The sequence below is a fragment of the Papio anubis genome, chromosome 18 (genome assembly GCF_008728515.1).
Source record: "Papio anubis isolate 15944 chromosome 18, Panubis1.0, whole genome shotgun sequence".
NCBI lineage: Eukaryota > Metazoa > Chordata > Mammalia > Primates > Cercopithecidae > Papio > Papio anubis.
In genome coordinates, this window is record NC_044993.1 from 21,645,459 (window position 1) to 21,669,258 (window position 23,800).

At 39.4% G+C, this 23,800-nt stretch overlaps 2 protein-coding genes across 8 annotated transcripts in view; one reads left to right on the forward strand and one right to left on the reverse strand.

Moving 5' to 3' along the window:
* The window catches only part of NFATC3 (nuclear factor of activated T cells 3), a 156,007-nt gene that overhangs the window by 78,129 nt on the left and 54,078 nt on the right, over nucleotides 1–23,800 (reverse strand). The gene's annotated exons all lie outside the window — the stretch shown is intronic.
* Nucleotides 21,185–21,843, forward strand: LOC103880518 (ubiquitin-conjugating enzyme E2 N-like). The gene has a single exon (XM_021932378.2). It carries the CDS (start codon nucleotides 21,228–21,230, stop codon nucleotides 21,684–21,686), a length of 459 nt encoding a protein of 152 aa, XP_021788070.2. The 5' UTR covers nucleotides 21,185–21,227; the 3' UTR covers nucleotides 21,687–21,843.

Here is a 23,800-nt window from a genome sequence, read left to right on the forward strand (position 1 = left end):
TTTATAAAGGAAAGAGGTTAAATTGACTCAAAGTCCCCCATGGCTAGGGGGACCTCAGGAAACTTACAGTCATGGTGGAAGGTAAAGGGGAACCAAGGCACCTTCTTCACAAGGTGGCAGGAGGGAGAATGAATACAGGAAAAACTACCAAACACTTATAAAGCCATCAGATCTCATGAGAACTTACTATCAAGAGAACAGTAAGGGGAAACCACCGCCATGATTCAATTACCCCCATCCATCTGGTCTCTCCCTTGACACGTGGGAATTATGCGGATTACAATTCAAGATGAGATTTTGGGTGGAGACATAGCCAGACCATATCAACTATAATGTAGTTTATATATTTTTTCCTCTTAATAGTATTGCATTATAACTGATATTCTTAAAATTATACATGTAGTCAATTATATCACTTTTTTTTTTTTTTTTGGATTCAGGGTCTTGCTATGTCACCTAAGCTAGAGTGCAATGGCACAATCATAGCTCAACACAAACCTGAGCTTCTGGGCTCAAAGGATCCTTCCACTTCAGTCTCTAGAGTAGCTAGGACTTCAGGAGTGTGCCTCCAAACCTGGCTTATTTTTTGTTGTTGTTGTAGATATAGAAGTCTCGCTAGGTTGCCCTGGCTAGTCTTAAACTCTTGGTTTCAAGCAATCTTCCTACCTTGGCCTTCCAAAATGCTATTACAGGCATGAGCCACTGTGCCTGGCCTAACTGTATTATCTCTAAATTTCCATTTCATGTTAATAAAGTAGCATTACAAAATGGATGTGGGGCTTTTTTTGAGAGTCGGGCTGGGTCTGATAAGAGTTGAGAACCACTGGTCTAGAAGACTTGTAACCCAAGAGGCACAAAGACCTCAGGATATAACCACCAAAGGTTTATAACAATGTTTTGCAAGAGGCAAGATTCTTTATTATAATTCATACTGCAGAAACAATTCCACATTCAAGGAAGATGACAAATCATAATTCCAACTACCCTTCTCAAAGGATAAAAGTAGAGCATATAAAGCAGGAAAAAATAGCTAATAAATAAATGGAAAAATGCTCAAGCTTATTAGATATCAAATAAATAAGAAAACCATTTTTAACCTATCAAAAAAGCAAAGAACAGAGAAGTGGTAATAGTCTACACAGACTCTTCCCCTTTGTGACTGTTTATATGATTTGCTCATTTTCTGTTTTGATTTTAGTATTATTAATTTTATAAGCCCTTTATATATACTAAGCATATTGACCCTTTGTCTGCCTTACAAGTTATAAATATGGGTTTTGTTTTCCATTTATCACCGATTCTGGATCAATTTCTGCTCCTCAAAAGGTAACCATTTGTAAGCCTTTTCACCGTTTCTTTTGGAACTTACTTCTATATTTCTAAGGAACATGTTAATACTGCTATTTCCTAATGTTTTTCAAGGTTAAATATATTATCTTTTGAACTTTCAATGTTTGCATTATAACTGTATATATGTTACTTGCAGCTCAGCCATGCAGTGTATTTTAATTATATTTCCTTTTTCATATAACTTATTTGGTTACAATTAATAATTGCCTTCTATATTAGGATTAAGTTTGGCTGCATAAACAAAAATCCAAAGTAACAGTAACTTAAACATGTTAAAAGTAAAGTTTATTTCTTACAATCTACAGGTCTTTTCTACTGGACCAGTGAGTTTGCCTAAAACACATCCTGCAGTCTTCTGCCTAGAGAGCATAATAAACCTATTGCAAGCATTGTAGGAACTAAGAAAATGGTCAGAGGTCTCGCAATTCAGTATGCAGACTTCCATTATACCATTATGCCTTCCCTTCCACCCACCCCTCCCCCATTTTAAGAACAGATCATTAAGCCTTGCCTTTAGCTCTTCTAGAATCTAGAACCTCCACTTCATTCTATAGAATCACCAGATTCTCTCAGAGTAAGACAGGCATTATCACTAGGCTGTAACACACAAGTAAGAAACATCTGGGAAATTTAACTCCTTTTTTTTTTTTTTTTTTTTTTTTTTTTTTGAGACGGAGTCTCACTCTGTCGCCCAGGCTGGAGTGCAGTGGCCGGATCTCAGCTCACTGCAAGCTCCGCCTCCCAGGTTCACGCCATTCTCCTGCCTCAGCCTCCCGAGTAGCTGGGACTACAGGCGCCCGCCGCCTCGCCCGGCTAGTTTTTTGTATTTTTAGTAGAGACGGGGTTTCACCGTGTCAGCCAGGATGGTCTCGATCTCCTGACCTCGTGATCCGCCCGTCTCGGCCTCCCAAAGTGCTGGGATTACAGGCTTGAGCCACCGCGCCCGGCAAATTTAACTCCTTTTTAAATTCAACCTAATTTTTTTTTCTTTTTGAGACAGAGTCTCACTCTGCTGCCCAGGCTGGAGTGCAGTGGCGCTCCAACCTCCACCTCCCAGGTTCAAGCAATTCTCCTACCTCAGCCTCCTGAGTAACTGGAACTACAAGCATGAGCCACCACACCCAGCTAACTTTTTGTATTTTTAGTAGAGACAGGGTTTCACCATGTTGGCCAGGTGGTCCCAAACTCCTACCCTGACGTGATCCACCCGCCTCAGCCTCCTAAGGTGCTAGGATTACAGGTGTGTGAACCACCGCGCCCAGGCTTAGCTCCTTCTTTTATAAACTTTTTTTTTTTTTTTTTTTTTTTGAGACGGAGTTTTGCTCTGTCACCCTGGCTGGAGTGCAGTGGCACAATCTCGGCTCACTGCAAGCTCCGCCTCCCGGGTTCATGTCATTCTCCTGCCTCAACCTCCTGAGTAGCTGGGACTATAGGCGCCCGCCACCATGCCCGGCTAATTTTTTGTATTTTTAGTAGAGACGGGGTTTCACAGTGTTAGTCAGGATGGTCTCGATCTCCTAACCTCGTGATCCGCCCGTCTCAGCCTCCCAAAGTGCTGGGATTATAGGCGTGAGCCACGGCGCCCGGTTTTTATAGACTTTTTATCCAATCTTCTTGTTTTCAGTCTCACCTCACATCCCACTTTCAGAGATACCCAGTATCTCAAATTCCTGAACCCTTCCAGAGCTCTTAGATGCAAAATGACTTGCGCTGCTTATTGGTTTTTTTCTCACCTGCCAGCAGGCTTAAGCTACAGTTGTCTTATGTTTAGTGAAAGTAAACATGTGTTCAATTTATTACATTTATGTTTCCATTTTCTGTAAATATTTTAATTTTTATGTAGTCAAGAAATCTATCAGTATTCTAATTTGTGATTTTTTTTACAAATTTTAGTGTAAAATTAATAAATTTCAAAGCTTTAATTAATGGAAACTATTCCATAAAACTATAAAATGCCAACAGGATCACAATAACAAAAATAAAGCCTAGGCCAGGTGTGATGGCTGACGCCTGTAATCCCAGCACTTTGGGAGGCCAAGACCGGCGGATCACCTGAGGTCAGGAGTTCGAGACCAGCCTGACCAACATGGAGAAACCCCGTTTCTACTAAAAATACAAAATTAGCCAGGCATGGTGGCAAATGCCTGTAATCCCAGCTACTCCAGAAGGCTGAGGCAGGAGAACTGCTTGAACCCGGGAGGCGGAGGTTGTGGTAAGCCAAGATCGCGCCATTGCACTCCAGCCTGGGCAACAAGAGCGAAACTCCGTCTCTAAATAAATAAATAAATCCTAAATAATCAATAACTAAAAAGAAATTGGAAAAGTTTGAGCATATATTTTATGTGTATCTGTGCAAAAACAAATTTCAGCCATTACTCTTTGGGTTTATGTGGAGGCAGATGGGGTAAGTAATAATGCCACATGAGATTCATCCAGATTTATACCCAGAGATAAAAAAATGAAGGTAGAGAGTGGTTATAGTTCATTGCATCCTAAAACTCCTGTGGACTATATGTTTTTTTTTTTTAGTTCACAGTTAAAGAACCTGAAGCTAACAATGATTAGGCAACTTCCTCAAATTCATGGCTATTAAGTGATTCGTCATTCCTTTTTGGAATAGCTGTTGCTCTTTCATATTTAATCATAAATTTAACACATTATTCTACATGACCAACTGTTCATCTAGTGGAGAAATAAACAGCAACAACTTTACCACTTGCCTGTGAGTACTGTGAAGAGGACAGTATCTATCTTGTTATCTCCAGAGCCTAGCAGAGCGCCTAGCACACTACACACATTCAATCATTGTTGAAAGAATAAATTTTAGAATAACAGAGTACAATTTGGTGAAGCAAAATAACTCATGAAGTTAGCCAATACGTTATTTTTCAAAGAGTTACAGGAAATTTGCTTTTATACAGAAAAAGAAAAAACAAAACAAAAGATTACAGGCATTCAAGTAGCTGGTCAAAATAAGGTAGTTAAATCTAAAATAGAGAACACAAATAAAAAATTTTGCTATTACCTATTAAGTCATTCAAATATCAAATAACATACCGGCAAGTACTCTATACCAAAGAATCCTAGTCATATTAGATGGCTGACATGTATAACAGCTTGGCAAAGTCATAAGCCACTTGCTTTTTATACTTTGATAAAATAAACTGATGTTGGAGGAAGGTATTCACACATATAAGATTTCAAAGGGAATATATTTCATAACACATATTTTGACCAACATCTGCTCCACATGTATATATAATACCATAACATAGGAAAAAGAGGGCTATGCCGGCTGGGCATGGTGGCTCGCACCTGTAATCCCAGCACTTTGGGAGGCCGAGGCGGGTGGATCATGAGGTCAGGAGATCGAAACCATCCTGGCTAACATGGTGAAACCCCGTCTCTACTAAAAACACAAAAAATTAGCCAGGCGTGGTGGCGGGTGCCTGTAGTCCCAGCTACTTGGGAGGCTGAGGCAGGAGAATGGCCTGAACCCGGAAGGTGGAGCTGGCAGTGAGCCGAGATCATGCCACTGTGCTCTAGCCTGGGCAACACAGCGAGACTCCATCTCAAAAAAAAAAAAAAGGAAAAGGAAAATAGGGCTATGCCTTTCTCTCTGAGAGATTTTTAAAGGAAGATCAAATAAACTAATTAGACTATTATCCCATCTGATTTCCATAGAAGCATTTATGTTGTAGGCAATAAATAAATTACTATTACTGTTAACACTAGTCACTAAAAACTTTCACCAGTATCAATATTCTCTTCAGTCCACCCACTGCTTCGCAGAAGAAAGTAAGCCAAATTGTTTGTTATGCTTCTGTATCGTTTCCATAGCAAAGGTCTGTGCCTGCTTAATTTAACTAAAGCTGGAGGGTTAAAGCCTGAAGGTCACTACAGGACAGACTACAGCAACTTCAATAACAGCAGTTCTATTATCAGCTCTGCTAATTAGTTGGGGGGATGGGCTCTAAATATATTAGACCCATGATAACACATTGTAGAAATACAAAGAATACAAAATTAAATTTCTATAATATAAATTGCTTAAAACGGAAGTATGCATAAAAATGAAAAAATAATACAAACTTCATTTTTCAAATTTCAGTAACTTTTGGGATAAGATTAAAAATATGTATACCTTAATAAAATTTATCACTGTACAATATATAAGCTTTTTACCACCCCACTTTTTTTTCTTTTGGGAGACAAGGTCTTGCTATGTTGCCCAGGCTGGTCTTGAATTCCTGGGCTCAAGTATATGATCCTCTTGCCTCAGTCTCCCAAGTAACCGGGATTACAGAATCACACCACTACACCTGGCTAAAACTTTTATTCTTAAATAATTAGACTCATAGGAAGTTGCAAAAATAGTATATATATGTACTACAGGTTGAATATCCCTAATCTGAAAATCCAAAATGCTCCAAAATTTGAAACTTTCTGAGCACTGATATGACATTAAAAGTAAATGCTCACTGGAACATATTGGAATTCAAATTTTTGAAACAGGGATGCTCAACCAGTATGTATTCTGGAAACATTCCAAAATTTGAAAAAATCCAAAATCTAAGACACTTCTGACTTCTGGCCCCAAGCAGACAAGTGATACTACAGCCCCATGTATCCTGCACCTAGCCTCCCCCAACTATAATACAGTACATAGACCCAGACCCACAATATTGAACTGTAGTTAGTACAATATGAAAACCAGGACATTGACACTGGTATAATACTGCTAACTAGACTACAGATCTTATTCAGTTGCCATTGTTCTACATGCATTCATTTGTATGTGTGCATAGTTTTATGCAATTTTATCCCATATATAGATTCAAGTAACTACTACCACAGTCAAGATATGAAGAAATTCTCTTGGGCCACCCCTTCATATTTGCACCCCTCAACCTGACCCTGTTTCCTGGCACCAATCTATTCTCCATCTCTACAGTTCTGTCATTTTGAAAATATTATATAAATAGAATCATATAGTATATTTACTTTTTTCCACTCAGCATAATTACCTGGAGAACTGTACAAGTTGCTGCATGTATCAATAGTTTATTCTTTTATATTGCGGAGTGGTAGTAAGTTGTATGGATACACCAGAGTTTATTCATGTATTTAGTTTGTTTCTAACCTTGGGCTATTAAAAATAAAGTGTGGCAGGGCGTGGAGACTCACGCCTGTAATCCCAGCTCTTTGGGAGGCTGAAGTGGATGAATCGCTTGAGCTCAGGAGTTCAAAACCAGCCTGCCTGGACAAGATGGTGAAACCCCATCTGTACAAAAAGCAAAAAAATAGCTGGGCATGGTGGCGCACACCTGTAGTCTCAACTACTAGGAAGGCTGAGATGTGAGAACGGCTTGGGCCTGGGAGTCTGAAGTTGCAGTGAGCTGAGATCGCATCACTGCACTCCAGCCTGAGTGATCTGCAATCTGCAGAGCTAGACCCTGTCACAAAAAAAAAAAAAAAAAAAAAAAAAAAAGGAGAGAGAGAGAGAAAGAAAAGTTGTTAGGCCAGGCACAGTGGGTGAAGCTTGTGATCCCAGGGCAGGGAGGCCAAGGTGGGAGGATCACTTGAGGCTAGGAGTTGTAGACCAGCCTGGGCAACAAAATGAGACTGCCATCTCTACAAAAAATTTTTTAAAAATCAAGTTGAGGCAGTCAGGTGTGGTGGCTCATGCCTGTAATCCCAGCACTTCGGGAGGCCGAGGCGGGTGGATCACCTGAGATCAAGAGTTCCAGACCAGCCTGGTCAACGAGGTGAAACCCCGTTTCTATTAAAAATGCAAAAATTGGCCGGGCGCAGTGGCTCAAGCCTGTAATCCCAGCACTTTGGGAGGCTGAGACGGGCGGATCACGAGGTCAGGAGATCGAGACCATCCTGGCTAACACAGTGAAACCCCGTCTCTACTAAAAAATACAAAAAACTAGCCGGGCGAGGTGGCGGGCGCCTGTAGTCCCAGCTACTCCAGAGGCTGAGGCAGGAGAATGGCGTAAACCCGGGAAGGGGAGCTTGCAGTGAGCTGAGATCCAGCCACTGCACTCCAGCCTGGGCAACAGAGCGAGACTCCGTTTCAAAAAAAAAAAAAAAAAAATGCAAAAATTAGCTGGGCCTGGTGGTGGGCACCTGTAATCCCAGCTACTCGTGAGATTGAGGCAGGAGAATCTCTTGAACCCGGGAGGCGGAGGTTGCAGTGAGCTGAGATGGAGTCACTGTACTCCAGGCTAGGTGACAGAGCGAGACTCCATCTAAAAAATTAAAAAAAAAAAAAAAAAAAAGTTGAGGCTAGGCGCACTGGCTCACGCCTGTAATTCCAGCACTTTAGGAGGGCAAGATGGGCAGATCACTTGAGCTCAGGGGCATATGGGAAGCTTAGTTTTTAAAGAACCTAATAAACTGTATTTCAGAGTGGCTGTATCATTTTAACTCTCACTAGCAGTTTATGAAGCATCCAGTTTCTATGAATCCTTGACAACATTTAGTATTCTATTTTTTATTTTAGCTGTTCTAATAGGTATGTAATGATAACTCATTGTGGTTTTAATTTGCATTTCCCTAATGGCTGGTGATGTGAGACATCTTTTCACATGCCTATTTGCCATCTTATCTCCTTTTTGGTGAAATGTCTGTTCATGTCTTTGGCATATTTTCTAACTGAATTGTTTTTTATTGTTGAGTTTTGAGAGTTCTTTATACATTCTAGATACAATATCTTTGACAGATATATGCTTTGCACATGTTTTCTCCCTGTCTGTAGCTTATCTTTTCATCCTTTTAATAGTGTCTTTCACAGAGTTAAAGTTTTTAATTTTGATGAAATCCAATTTATCAATTTTTTTCTTTTAGGTATGGTGCTTTTGGTATTATGTCCTAGAGATCTTTCCTTAGCCTGAGATCTTAAAGATCTCCTGTTTCTTCTAAAAGTTTTATACTTTTATGCTTTATTTTTTATGTTATTTTATTTTTTCAGATGGAATCTCACTCTGTTGCCCAGGATGGAGTGCAGGGGCATGATAGCAACTTACTGCAGCCTCCACCTCCCAGATTCAAGCAATTCTCCCGTCTCAGCCTTCAGACTACCCGTCTCAGCCTTCAGACTAGCTGGGTCTAGAGGTGAGCACCACCATGCCCAGCTAATTTTTGTATTTTTTAGTAGAGATGGGGCTTCATTATGTTGGCCAGGTTGGCCTTGAATTCCTGACCTCAGGTCATCTGTCCGCCTCAGTCTCCCAGAATGCTAGGGTCACAGGTGTGAGCCACCACGCCTGACCTATGTTTTATAACTAAATTCACAACCCATTTTGAATTAATTTTTGTGAAAGATGTGAAGTTTGGGTTAAGGTTTATTCTTTTGCCTTATGAGTGTCCAACTGCTCCAGCACTATTACTAAAAAGACAATGTAAAACCTCTTAAAGAATACTCATCTTTGTCTATAAACAGTATGTTACATAGAGTTACTATTACCTATTTTAAACTAAAAATTGACAATTCCAACTGATTTTCACATTTTGAAAAACAGTAACATATCTCAAGTAATTCCTACAATGCTAACATTTTTTAGATAAATAAAATCAAATTTTATAACTATATAGCTTTTTTTTTTTTTCCCTAAAGCAAGGTCTTTCTCTGTTTCCCAGGCTACAGTGCATAACTCACTGCAGCCTCAACCTCCTGGGCTCAAACAATCCTCCCAAATAGCTGAGACTCCAGGTGGGTACCACCACGCCTGGTTAAGTTGTTTATTTTTATTTTTTGGTAGAGACAGGTTCTCACACTATTGCTCAGGCTGGTCTCCAACTCCTGACCTCAAGTGATCCTGCCTCCTCGGCACCCCCAAGGTGCTGGGATTACAGGTGCAAGCCACTTCATGTAGCTACTATATATTTCTTGTGATTTATTAATACAGGAAATCCTAGCCAGAACAATCAGGCAAGAGAAAGAAATAAGGGGCATTTAAGTTGGAAAACAAGAAGTCAAACTATCTCTATATGCCAAAGATATGATCATATACCTAGGAAACCCTAAAGACTTACCCAAAAGACTCCTAGATTTTTTTTTTTTTCTTTCCTGGAGACAAAGTCTCATTCTGTCACCCAGGCTGAAGTGCAGTGGCATGATGTCAGCTCACTGCAACCTCTGCCTTCCAAGTTCAAGCGATTCTCATGCCTCAGCCTCCCAAGTAGCTGGGATTACAGGCACCCACCACCACGCCCAGCTAATTTTTGTATTTTTAGTAGAGACAGGGTTTCACCATGTTGGCCAGGCTGGTCTCTTAACTCCTCCTGACCTCATGTGATCCGCCCGCCTTGCCTCTCAGTGTTGGGATTACAGGCATGAGCCATCATGCCAGGCCGACTCCTAGATTTGATAAATGAATCAGTAGCCTCAGGTTACAAAAGCAATGTACACAAATCGGTAGCACTGCTATACACCCCCACCAACAACAACCAAGCTAATAATCAAATCAAGAACTCAATCCCTTTTACAACAGCTACAACAAAAATAGTAAGATACCTAGGAGTGTACTTACACAAGTAGGTGAAAGATCTTTACAAGGAGAACTACCAAACACTGCTGAAAAAAATCACAGATGACACAAACAAACGGAAACATCCCATGCTCACAGACTGGAAGACTCAGTATTGTGAAAATGACCACACTACGCAAGGCAATCTACAGATTCAATGTAATTCCTATCAAAATACCAACATCATCTTTCACAGAATTATAAAAAAAAAAGTTATAAAATTCATATGGAACCAAAAAAGAGTCTGCATAGCCAAAGCAATCCTAAGCAAAAAAAAAAAAAAAAAAAAAAAAAAAAATCTGGAAGCCTCACATTACCTGACTTCAAATTACAAGGCTATAGTAACCAAAACAGCACGGTACTGGTATAAAAGTAGATATGCAGATCCATAGAACAGAATAGAGAACCTAGGAATAAAGCCAACTACTTACAACCAACTGATCTTTGACAAAGCATACAAAAACATAAATTGAAAAAATGATACCCTATTCAATAAATGCTGCTGGGAAAACAGGACAGCCACATGTAGAAGAATGAAACTGGATCCCTATCTCTCACCACATATAAAAATCAACTCAAGATGGATTAAACACTTAAAAGACATGAAACCATAAAAATTCTAGAGGAAAACCTAGGAAAAACTTCTGGACATTACCCTAGGCAAAGAATTTATGATTAAGACCCCAAAGACAAATGTAACAAAACCAAAAATAAATAAATGGGACCTAATTAAACTAAAAAGCTTCTGCACTGCAAAAGAAATAATCATTGCAACAGACAAGTCACAGAATGGGATAAAATATCAGCAAACTATACATCCAACAAAGGACTAATACAAGGAACTCAATCTTGTAGAACAGAATCTACAAGGAACTCAAATCAGCAGGAAAAAAAAAAATAATCCCATCAAAAAGTAGGCAAATGACATGAACAGACACTTCTCAAAAGAAGAAACACAAATGGCCCATAAACGTATAAAAAAATGCTCAACATCACTAATAATCAGGTAAATGCAAATTAAAACCACAACTAGATACCACCTTACTCCAGCCAGAATGGCCATTATTAAAAACTCAAGAAAACAATAGAAGTTGGCATTGATGTGATGAAAAGGGAACACTTGTACACTGCTGGTGGGAATGTAAATTATAAATTAATACAACCATTATGGAAAACGGTATGGAGATTTCTCAAAAAACTAAAAGCAGATCTACCATTCAATCTGATAATCCCAGTACTGGGTATCTATACAAAGGAAAAGAAGTCATTATATCAAAAAGACACCTGCACACATACATTCACGGCACAATTAACAACTGCAAAGACATGGAACCAACCTAAACGCCCATCAGCCACTGAGTAGATGAAGAAAATGTGGTATGTCTACACCATGGAATACTACTCAGCCACAAAAAGAATGAGATAATGTCTTTTGCAGCAACTTGGATGGTGCTGAAGGCCATTATTCAAAGTGAAGTAACTCAGGAATGGAAAACCAAATAGCATTGGAAATTCAGTATGTTTCCACTTATAAGTAGGAGCAAAGCTATGGGTACACAAAAGCATAGAGTGGTATAATGGATATTGTAGACTCAGAAAAGGGTAGGAGGGGGTGAGGGACAGAAAACTACATATTGGGTACAATGTACACTACTTGGGTAAGAGGTGCACTGAAATCTCAGACTTCACCACTACACAATTCATCCACTTAACAAAAAACCACTTGTACTCCAAAAGCTACTGAAAAAAATACACAAATAACTCATTAATATACTATAGTCTCTCTGTCTTATAGGCTTCTAAACCAGCACTGTCCAAGATAACTTTCTGCAGTCACTAAAATACTCCTTTTTTTAAATTTCAATAGGCTTTTGGGTAAAATACTCTATATCCAATTTTTTTTTTACATCCATGACCATTTTGTATTAATTTTATAAGATATAAGGCTTAGGTCAAGGCTTATTTTCTTACCTATAGATATCCAGTTGCTCTGGCATCATCTGTTGAAAAGAAAATGTAGTCAGTATCCACATGTGGCTACTAAGCCTTGGAATGTTGTCAATGCAACTGAATAACTGAATTTTTAATTTCACTTAATTTAAATCGACATAGCCACGTGTAGCTAGTGGCTTCTGGATTCCACTTTTGGACAGTGCAGCTCTAAACCCTTCCCTCTACTTAATACTTTTCCCTCCTTAGTATCTACCTGTTTCCTAGATGTCTGCTTATTAATTAGCTAGGCACTATCTTCAAATAAGAAGTCCCCTTTCTGGCCAGGCGCAGTGGCTCACGCCAATAATCCCAACGTGGGCGGATCACCTGAGGCTAGGAGTTCTGAGACCAGCCGGACCAACATGGTGAAACCCTGTCTCTACTAAAAATACAAAAAAACTAGCTGGGCATGGTGGCATGCGCCTTGTAGTCCCAACTACTTGGGAGGCTGAGGCATGACAATCGCTTATATCTGGGAGACAGAGGTTGCAGTGAGCCAAGATTGTACCATGTACTCCAGCCTGGGTGACACAGCGAGACTCTGTCTCAAATAATAATAATAATAATAATTTAAAAATAAAAATCTCTTTTCTTTCTTGTGGAAAGAAAAAATAAGCACCTGATTCAACTCTGTCAAATTTCAGGTCTCTATTTGCTCTCACAAAGATCTGAATTTCCTCCATTAAACGTTTATCATACTTTATTGGTACTATCTTATTTGCAAGTCTCAATGGACAATAAAATTCATGGGAGTAGGCAACATGTCTGATTTCCCTCAGTGAATCCCCAGCTACATTAGCAAACTGCTTTGAATGTATTATTTGGTGACCATATTAAGGAATCAGATAACTTATTTGGAAGAAAAGAAAAAGTTTTTTTTTTTTTTTTGTCAGTTAATTTGTCAGTTGGCTACAAGGTAGGTGGTATTTTCCAACAGCACCACAGCTTGCATTCCTTCATAATTTCAAAAAATATGTATTTCAGAAATTTCTTAGCTCTCTTGAAATTGTCCTTTGCAGAATAACAGGAAGATCATCATAACTGATGTTTAAGTACCCTTCTACTTTCCATTTTCACATATCACTAGCCCATTAATTCACAACTCCTTAAAATGTCAGTAACAAACCTAGCTTAATTCTAGGATGCCAATGTAGATAGCTTATTCTGCTACATACTCTTCATCAGTGTTGAAGTGTTGGTCAAACTGTTCCAAGAAACCTAAGTAATAATACTAGCTAACTTTTACTGAGCATTTACAATGTGCAAGGTACTACGCCATGTTCCTTACAATGTTTCATTTACTCCTCACAACAGCTCTTAGGTAGATTATATTATTATATATTATCCTCATTTTATAAAGAAAAAAATCCCAAGGTAAACTCTTCACAATTAACCTCTACCACACCACATACTGATTTCCAATATAGCACTTACTATATTCTAATGTTTTGTTTGTTTATTTACTACTCATTGTCTCTCTCGGTATATAAAGTGAGAAAGGCCCCTGAGGACAGGAGTTTTGTCTGTCTTGTTCATCTCTGCATCCCTAGCACCTACAATATTGTCTATAATGTAGTGAGCAATCAAAAAATACACATTGAATGAGTAAATGGATAGATAAGTGAATAAATTAAGCAATGAACGACTAAACGAAAGGTCTAGAAAGAAAAATTAAGTTACTTGGCCAAGGATATAGTAAAATCCAGGATTCAACTGAAACAATCTGGCTCTAGAGCCCGTATTAGTGACTTAGCCATGATTTATTCCTGTGTGGAGCATGTGGCATAGAAGGCAAGCTAACCACCAAAGATTTAAGTATAGAGTTCTATATTATACTACAGAATACAGAGTTTTGCTGAGGAAAGGCTGCCCAGCCAGGGACTACTTTTCCCAGTACTTCTGCATGTAAGTAGGGCCATGTGACTACTTCTAGCCAAAAAATTGTAAGTGGTGATAATTGACAGTAATTTCCAGGTTAGTGTAGTTAAATATCTTGAATGCTTTCCATACACCTTCTTCTTTCCCAGGGACAGTAGAAGCTTTGCATTAAAGATGGCATCAAAAGATGAACATATCTTGGATTCCTGAGTAACAATTTGAAAGAAAATGCAAAATAAACTTTTTTTTTTTTTTTGGTCTTAAACCACTGAGAATTGGGGGTTATTAGTTACAGTAGTTAGGCTACCATGATTAATCCAAGGAAGGAGAGCTTGAACTATAATAATAGTAAATGAGCATTAAGATTTTTATCAGGGCCCGCGCACGGTGGCTTACACCTGTAACCCCAGCACTTGGGGAGGCTGAGGCAGTGCATCACTTGAGGTCAGGAGTTCGAGACTAGCCTGGCCAACATGATGGAATCCCGTCTCTACTAAAAATACAAAAATTAACTGGGTGGGTGTGTTGGTGGGTGCCTGTAATCCCAGCTACTTGGGAGGTTGAGGCAGGAGAATCACTTGAACCCGGGAGGCAGGGGTTGCAGTGAACTGAGATATGGGCCATTGCACTCTAGCCTGAGCAACAGCACAAGACTCCGTCTCAAGGGAAAAAAAAATTTTTTTAAAGTAAGAGAAAGAGTATCTGACTTTAAGTCGAAGACCAGGCTTTCTAAAATAGTTTATTTGGAGAATTAAATGAGATAATGTGAAAGTGCTTTAGAAAATGAAACATACTAAGAAATTATGAGATAACTACAGTGTAAGAAGTAATATGGTAAAACAGAGAAACGACAGTCAAAAGACCTGGGCTTAAGATCTCTCCGCCAATTACAACATACATAACCTCAGATCACCTGTAAAATGTACAGTCATGAGCTACATAACAGTGGTTCAGTAAATGACAGACCGTATACAACAGTGGTCCCATAGGTAATAACGGAGTTGAAAAAGTCCTGTTGCCTAGTGACATCTTGATGTTCCTGACCCTGTGAAGGCCTAGGCTAATGTGTGCGTTGGTGTCAGCATTTTAAACAAAAAAGTTTTAAAAGTAAAAAAACAAAATAAAAATAAAAAATTTGAAGATAGAAAAAAGTTCATGGAATAAGGATATAAAGAAATAAAATATCTTTGTACAGCTGTACAACATGTCTGTGTTTTAATCTAAGTGTTACTACAAAAGACTTCTTTTTAATTCACAACTTATAAAGCAAAAAAGTTAGATTATTAAAGAAAAAAATTTTTATAAATATAGTATAGTCTAAGGGTACTGTGTTTAGAAAGTCTACAGTAGTGTACAGTAATGTCCCAGGCCTTCACATTCATTCACTATTCACTCACTGATTCACCCAGAGCAACTTCCAGTCCTATAAGCTCCATTAATGGTAAGTGCTCTATTCAGGTATACCATTTTTAATATTTTATACCATATTTTCTTAAGTAAATCTTTGTTGTTGTTGTTGTTGTTTAAGAGAGAAGCTCTCAACATGTTGCCCAGGCTAGACTCTAACTCCTGGGCTCAAGCAATCCTCCTGACTCACCCTCCCAAGTAGCTGGGACTGCAAGCCTGGTGCCAATGTGACTGGTTATACTATATGTTAGGGTATACCATCTAGGTTTGTATAAGTACACTCTCTCGTGTTCATAAAACGAGGAAATCCCCCAATGATGCATTTCTCAGAACATATCCCGGGTGTTAAGTGGCATATGACTGTAACCGATTTGCCCTTTTCAAAGAACTTTTGTAAAGATTAAATATGTAAACTCTGAGGCCAGGTGTGGTGGCTCAAGCCTATAATCCTAGCACTTTGAGAAGCCAAGGCAGGTGGATCACTTGAGTCTAGGAGTTCAAGACCAGCCTGCCCAACATGGCAAAATCTTACCTCCACAAAAAATACAAAAATTAGGCCGGGCGCGGTGGTTCACACCTGTAATCCCAGCACTTTGGGAGGCCAAGGCAGGCGGATCACAAGGTCAGGAGATCGAGACCACGGTGAAACCCCGTCTCTAAAAATACAAAAAATTAGCCGGGCACGGTGGCGGGCGCCTGTAGTCCCAGCTACTCAGGAGGCTGAGGCAGGAGAATGGCGTGAACCTGGGAGGCGGAGCTTGCAGTGAGCCGAGATCGTGCCACTGCACTCCAGCCTGGGCAACAGAGCGAGACTCCGTCTCAAAAAAAAAAAAAAAAAAAAATACAAAAATTAGCCAGGCGTGGTGGTATGCCCCTGTAGTCCCAGCCATGGGAGAAGTTGAGGCAGACAGGATCGCTTGAGCCCAGGAAGCGTAGGCTGCAGTGAGCTGACATTGCACTACTGCACTCCAGCCTGGGCAACAGAGTGAGACACTGTCTCATAAAAGAAAAAAGAAAAAGAAAAGGTAAACTCCGGGAAAACATTTTGTAAACTATAAAACACTACAAAAAGTAAACTATTGCAATTAATAGCAGCACAAACCTACAAAATGCCATCGAAATTAGTAATTTCAGTAGCATTTTGTCTTCAAGCGCTTTTTAGACAAATGTTCACAGTAAAGCAAATTCTTTCAAACTTTTTTATTTTTTATTTTTTGAAATGGAGTGTTTCACTCTTGTTGCCCAGGCTGGAGTGCAATGGCGCGATCTCGGCTCACTGCAACCTCTGCCTCCCGAGTTCAAGTGATACTCTCACCTCAGCCTCCTGAGTAGCTGGGATTACAGGAATGCACCACCACGCCCGGCTAATTTTTGTATTTTTAGTAGAATGGGGTTTCATGGTGTTGCCCAGGCTGGTCTCGAACTCCTGACCTCGGGTGATCCACCTGCCTCAGCCTCCCAAAGTGCTGGGATTATAGGCGTGAGCCACTGCACCCAGCCTAAACTAATTTTCATTTAACCAAACATTATTTTAAAACATACAGATAATCTACGTTAAATCATCTAAAACAAAACTCAGAAAATTAAGACCTACAAAAGTCTCTTCCAATTTTAATAACTGAAAATGTGCATTTTCACCAGGTAATTCCAATAAAAATTATTGGCTTTAATTAAACAGACAATTCTCCCATATTTAGAATAAGAACTAAAAAGTAAAATAATCTGATTAAATATTCATTAAAGACTATTTTAAAATTTATTAAAGATTAGTTTCCCAGCAACAAGTACACAATTCAGTTTCATTTGAGATTCAATTGCATCTGTTTCTCACTTGTGTACTCTGAAGGCACTGTGAAGTCCCCCACCACCAACACAAAGATATTGTGGATATATAAAACCTAAAAAAAATGGGAACTTGAAGGGAGATTCTTAACAGTGATACATAATTCTACAGTTCCTAACCATAAACTATAAAAAGAAATGAGACTGTATCAGTCCAATTTAATAATACAAGAACATTATCTCTATTTTACTTTAATATTAAGTTACCACATTACAGAAAACAAGCAAGTGGCAGACACTGGCTGCATGGTTCGCTTCTTGTGTCCTTAAAATAGAAAACAAGTCTGCAAGAAAAGCACTTGACAACACTCAACACCTATTCATAAATTCAAAAAACAAAAATAGAAACCTCCCAACAAATTAGAAAAGAATATCCTTAGTCTGATAAAAGGTATTCCCACCCCCCCCAAAAAAAAACCCAAAACAACCAACCAAACAAAACCCTAGCAAATTACTTAATGGCACAATTATTAATCCTTTTTTGCCCTGAGTTTGGTAAAAAGACAAGGATGTCCTCCATCACCACCTCTAATCAACAATGTATCAGAGGTCCTAGTCAATACAATAAAGCAAGAAAAAGGGGGGAAAAGTACAAAAATTAAGAAGGGGCCAGGCGCAGTGGCTCACGTCTATAATCCCAGCACTTTGGGAGGCCAAGACGGGCGGATCACAAGGTCAGGAGATCGAGACCACGCTCGCTAACAGGGTGAAACCCTGTCTCTACTAAAAAAAAATACAAAAACAAAATTAGCCAGGCGCGGTGGCTGGTGCCTGTAGTCCCAACTACTCGGGAGGCTGAGGCAGGAGAATGGCGTGAACCCGGGAGGCGGAGCTTGTAATGAGTGGAGATCACGCCACTGCACTCCAGCCTGGGCAACAGAGCGAGACCCCGTCTCAAAAAAATAAAATAAAATAAAAATTAAGAAGGAAGAAGTAAAACCGGTATTATTCGAAGATGAGCTGGCTGGACACAGTGGCTCATGTCTGTAATTCCAGCACTTTGGGAGGCTGAGGTGGGAGGATCAATCACTTGAGGCCAAGAGTTTCAGACAAGAAAACAAGCAAGTGGCAGACACTAGGCCTGGGCAACATAGTGAGGCCCTGTCTACAAGAAAGATTTTAAAAATTAGTCAAACGTGGTGGTATATGCCTGTAGCCCCAGCTACTTGGGAGGCCAAGGTGGGAAGATCGCTTGAGCCCATGAGTTTGAGGTTGCAATGGGTCATGATTGTGTCACTATCACAAAAAGGTCAAAAGATGTAAACAAACACTTCATGAAAGATATCCAAATGTCCAACAAATATATAAGATGTTCAAAATCATTGGTCATCAAGAAATCACAAATTAAAACCACAGCCAGATACCATTATATCTTTACAATAATGGTTAAAATTAAAAGACTAACAAGTGTTACTATTGGTGAGGATGTGGAGGAACAAGAACTTTATATATGGCTGACTGGGAGTATAAATTGGTGCAGCCACTTTGGAATATCAGTAACTACACTCCCGGACATATTCCCAAGTAAGTAAATGCTTTGTCCATCGAAAGTCATGGTTTTTTTTTGTTTTTCGTTTTTTTAAAAAAGGCACAAAGCAACTTTATTCATAATTGTCCAACACTCCACACAAATCAAATGTTTATGAAAAGAAAACAAAGAAACACTTGCAAATTCATACACGAGACTAACATGAAGCAATGAAAAAAATAAACAACAAAAATTTGATGAATCCCACAATCATAATGTTGAATACATGATGTTAGATACAAAACAGGACCTCCATTTATATAAAATACAGAAATAAGAAAACTAATATATGGTGATGAGAGTTGAGAAGCATGATTATCTTTGGTTGGGGGTATAAACTGAGAAGGGACACAAGGGAGACTCATGAAGTGCTTAAAATGTTCTATATGTTAACTTGTGTGGTTTTTTGAGTATTTATACTTGTGTGTTAAATATTCGTTGTGTTGTACAACTTAAGATTTGTATACTTGATTATTTGTTCCTCTTTTTAGTTGACATGTAATAATTATACATATTTGTACAGTAAATAGTGATATTTTGATATAATGTATAATAATCAAATCAGGCTGACTAAGACATCTATCACTTCAAACACTTATCATGTGTGTTAAAAACATTCAAAATCCTTTCTAGCTTTGTGAACATACACAATAAATTTATTTTTAGACAGAGTCTTACTGTGTTGCCCAGGCTAGAGTGCAGTGGTGCAATCTCAGCTAACTACAACCTCCGCCTCCCGGGTTCATGCAATTCTGCTGCCTCAGCCTACTGAGTAGCTGAGATTACAGGCATGTGCCACCACATCCAGCTAATTTTTGTATTTTTAAGAGAGACAGGGTTTCACCATGTTGGCCAGGCTGGTCTCGAACTCCTGACCTCAAGAGATCTACCCGACTCAGCCTCCCAAAGTGCTGGGATTACAGGTGTGAAATCCCACAATAAATTTTTGTTAACTATATTCACCCCACAATGCTACATAACACAAGACTTATTCTTCCCCTTTAGCTGTAATTTTGTATCCATTGACCAACTTCTCCCCATCCTTACCTCCTGCAATCCTTTCTCAGCCTCAAAATTCTATTTCTGTGAGCTGAAATTTTTTAGCCCCTTCATATAAGTGAGAACATGCCGTATTTATCTTTCTGTGCCTGACTAATTTCATTTAATATAATTTCCTCCAGGTTCATCCATGTTGCCACAAATGACAGGATTTCATTCTTTTTTTATGCCTGAATAGTATTGTATTGTGCATATCTGTCACATTTTCTTTATTCATTCATCAGCTGATGGACAGTTAGGTTGATTCCATATCTTGGCTACTGTGATCTCTTCAATATACTGATTTCCTCTTCTGTAGATGAATTCCCAACAGTGGAATTGCTGGATCATACGGTAGTTCCATTTTTAAATTTTTTGAGCAACCTTTAGACTGTTTTCCATCATGGCTATATTAGTTTACATTCCCACTAGCAGTGTAAAGGATCTTTTTTTTTTTTTTTTTTTTTTTTTTTTGAGACTGAGTCTGGCTCTGTCGCCCAGGCTGGAGTGCAGTGGCCGGATCTCAGCTCACCGCAAGCCCCACCTCCCGGGTTTACGCCATTCTCCTGCCTCAGCCTCCGGAGTAGCTGGGACCACAGGCGCCCGCCACCTCGCCCGGCTAGTTTTTTGTATTTTTTTAGTAGAGACGGGGTTTCACCGTGTTAGCCAGGATGGTCTCGATCTCCTGACCTTGTGATCCGCCCGTCTCAGCCTCCCAAAGTGCTGGGATTACAGGCTTGAGCCACCGCGCCCGGCAGGATCTTTTATTCTTTTATTTTTGAGGGTTTTTCCTTGACTTACTACTCTTCCTGATGGATGCAAGTATGTGTGGGTTAGCAGCTCTGCTATACACTACACCAGAATCTCTTCTATTACACATTCCTCACCTTACCCCACTCTCCATCCTCTATCACCACTCTTTGAAGTTTATAGATCAAAGTTTGTGTTCTTCTTTGCTTGTTTGGGTGTTACCAATAGATTTTTGGCTGTTTCCTCACATCCTACACACACATACATTTTGTTTATTTTGTTAGTTATTGGGGGAAGATTGCGATACTACTTCATTTTACTATCTAAAAGTTATTTTTCTAATATCGAGGGGAAAATAAGCAGTACACATGACAGCAGGTCATTTAAAAGGGAAAGTGGAACTGATACCTGATTCTATATACTCCAACATATTTGCAGAGATGTGCAATGTATGGAACACTATACTAGTATATGCCCACCTTGTGAGACTACATTTTTTCCCATTAACAGAGGTGGTTCTTCTCCAGCAACTGAGAAGAGTTGGTAGATTTCTCCACTATTCTGAGGATTTTAAATTCTCAGAAAGAGAGAAAGGCATCAGTTATTCCAGACTGGTCTGAGACTCACACATAAAAGTGGTATGTTTAGGTCAGGTGCAGTGGCTCACACCTGCAATCCCAGCACTTTGGAAGACTGAGGCAAGAGGAATGCTTGACCCTAGGAATTCAAGACCAAACCGGGCAACACAGTGAGACCCTGTCTCTACTTAAAAAAACAAACAAAAAAAGTGCCTTGATTGTGCTCGGTATCTGCTGGCTTGTTTCTTTTTGTCTTTTAAAAGTTTTGTGGCGTGAGGCGAGCGCACCTGGAGATGAGACCAGAGGCCGAACCCGGGTTCTGACAAGATGGCCGGGCTGCTCCGCAGAATCATCAAGGAAACCCAGCGTTTGCTGGCAGAACCAGTTTCTGGCATCAAAGCAGAACCAGATGAGAGCAAAGCCCGTTATTTTCATGTGGTCACTGCTGGCCCTCAAGATTCCCCCTCTGAGGGAGGGACTTTTAAACTTGAGCTATTCCTTCCTGAAGAATACCCAATGGCAGCCCCTAAAGTACGTTTCATGACCAAAATTTATTATCCTATTGTAGACAAGTTGGGAAGAATATGTTTAAATATTTTGAAAGATAAGTGGTCCCCAGCACTGCAGATCTGCACAGTTCTGCTACCGATCCAGGCCTTGTTAAGTGCTCCCAATCCAGATGATCCATTAGCAAATGATGTAGTGGAGCAGTGGAACACCAACGAAGCCCAAGCCATAGAAACAGCTAGAGCATGGACTAGGCTATATGCCATGAGTAATATTTAAATTGATCCGATCATCAAGTGTGCATCACTTCTCCTGTTCTGCCAAGACTTCCTCCTTTTTGTCTGCATTTAACGGACACAGTCTTAGAAATATTACAGAATAAAAAAGCCCAGACATCTTCAGTCCTTTGGTGATTAAATGCACATTAGCAAATCTATGTCTTGTCCTGATTCACTGTCATAAAGCATGATCAGAGGCTAGAAGTATCATCTGGATTGCTGTGAAACGTTTAAAAGCAGTGGCCCCTCCCTACTTTTATTCATTTCCCCCATCCTGGTTTAAGTATAAAGCACTGTGAATGAAGGTAGTTGTCAGGTTAGCTGCAGGGGTGTGGGTGTTTTTCTTTATTTTATTTTATTTTTTTGAGGGGGGAGGTAGTTTTATTTTAATTTTATGGGCTCCTTTCCCCCTTTTTTGGTTTTCTAATTGCATTGGTTAAAAGCAGCTAACCAGGTCTTTAGAATATGCTCTCTAGCCAAATCTAACTTTATTTAGACGCTGTACATAGACAAGCTTGACTGTTTGAACCAAAATGGGAACATTAAACAAACATCACAGCCCTCACTAATAACATTGCTGTCAAGTGTAGATCCCCCCTTCAAAAAAGGCTTGTGACCATTTTGTATGGCTTGTTTGCAAACTTCTGTAAATCTTATGTTTTAATAAAATATTTTTAGTTATTCTAAAAAAAAAGAAAAAAAAAAGTTTTGTTGGCCAGGCACAGTGGCTCACGCCTCTAATCCCAGCACTCTGGGAAGCTGAGGTGGGTGGATCACTTGACGTCAGGAGTTTGACACCAGCCTGGACAACATGGTAAAAACCCGTCTCTACCAAAATACAAAAAATTAGCCAGGCATGGTGGTGTGTGCCTGTAATCCTAGCTACTCAGGAGGCTAAGGCAGGAGAATCACCTGAACCAGGGAGGCAGAGGTTGCAGTGAGCCAGTATCACATCACTGCACTCCAGGTGGTGTAACAGAGTAAGACTCTGTCTCAAAAAACAAAAACAAACAAACAAAAAAAGTTGTTGTGTATAAGAATGTATCAATAAATACTACCAAAAACAATCTACGGATTCAATGCAATCTCTGTCAAAATACCAATGACATTCTTCACAGAAATAGAAAAAATAATCTTAAAATTTAAATTGAACCACCAAAGACCCCAAAGAGCCAAAGCTTAACTGAACAAAAAGAACAAAATTGGCCGGGCGCGGTGGCTCAAGCCTGTAATCCCAGCACTTTGGGAGGCTGAGACGGGTGGATCACGAGGTCAGGAGATCGAGACCATCCTGCCTAACACGGTGAAACCCCGTCTCTACTAAAAAAAAAAAAAATAATACAAAAAAGTAGCCGGGCGAGGTGGCGGGCGCCTGTAGTCCCAGCTACTCGGGAGGCTGAGGCAGGAGAATGGCGTAAACCCAGGAGGCAGAGCTTGCAGTGAGCTGAGATCCGGCCACTGCACTCCAGCCTGGGCAACAGAGCGGACTCCGTCTCAAAAAAAAAAAAAAAAAGAACAAAATTAAAGGCATTATACTACTTGACTTCAAAATATATTACAAAATGACAGTAACCAGAAAAGCACAATATTGATATAAAAACAGACACACAGACCCATGTGACAGAATAGAGAGCACAGAAATAAATTCCTATATTTACAGCTAACTCCTTTTCAACAAAGTTGCTAAGAAGAATATACACTGGGGAAAGGATACCCTCTTCGATAAACATGCTGGGAAAACTGGATATTCACATGCAGAAGAATGAAATTAGACACCCATCTTTCATAACATACAAAAAAATCAACTCAAAATGGATTAAAGACTTAAATTTAAGATCTAAAACTATAAAACTACTAGAAGAAAACATAGGGGGAAAGCTCCATTACATTGATCTAAGCAAAGATTTTATGAGTAATGTTATAAAATCACAGCCAACAAAAATAGAGAAAACAATTTCTATCAACTAAAAAGCTTCTGTACAGCAAAGGAAATAATCAACAGAATGAGGAGATAACCTGTACAATGGCAGAAAATATCTTCAAACTATTCATCCAACAAAGGACTAATACTAAGAATGCACAAGGTACTCAAACAACTCAACAGCCAAGGAACCC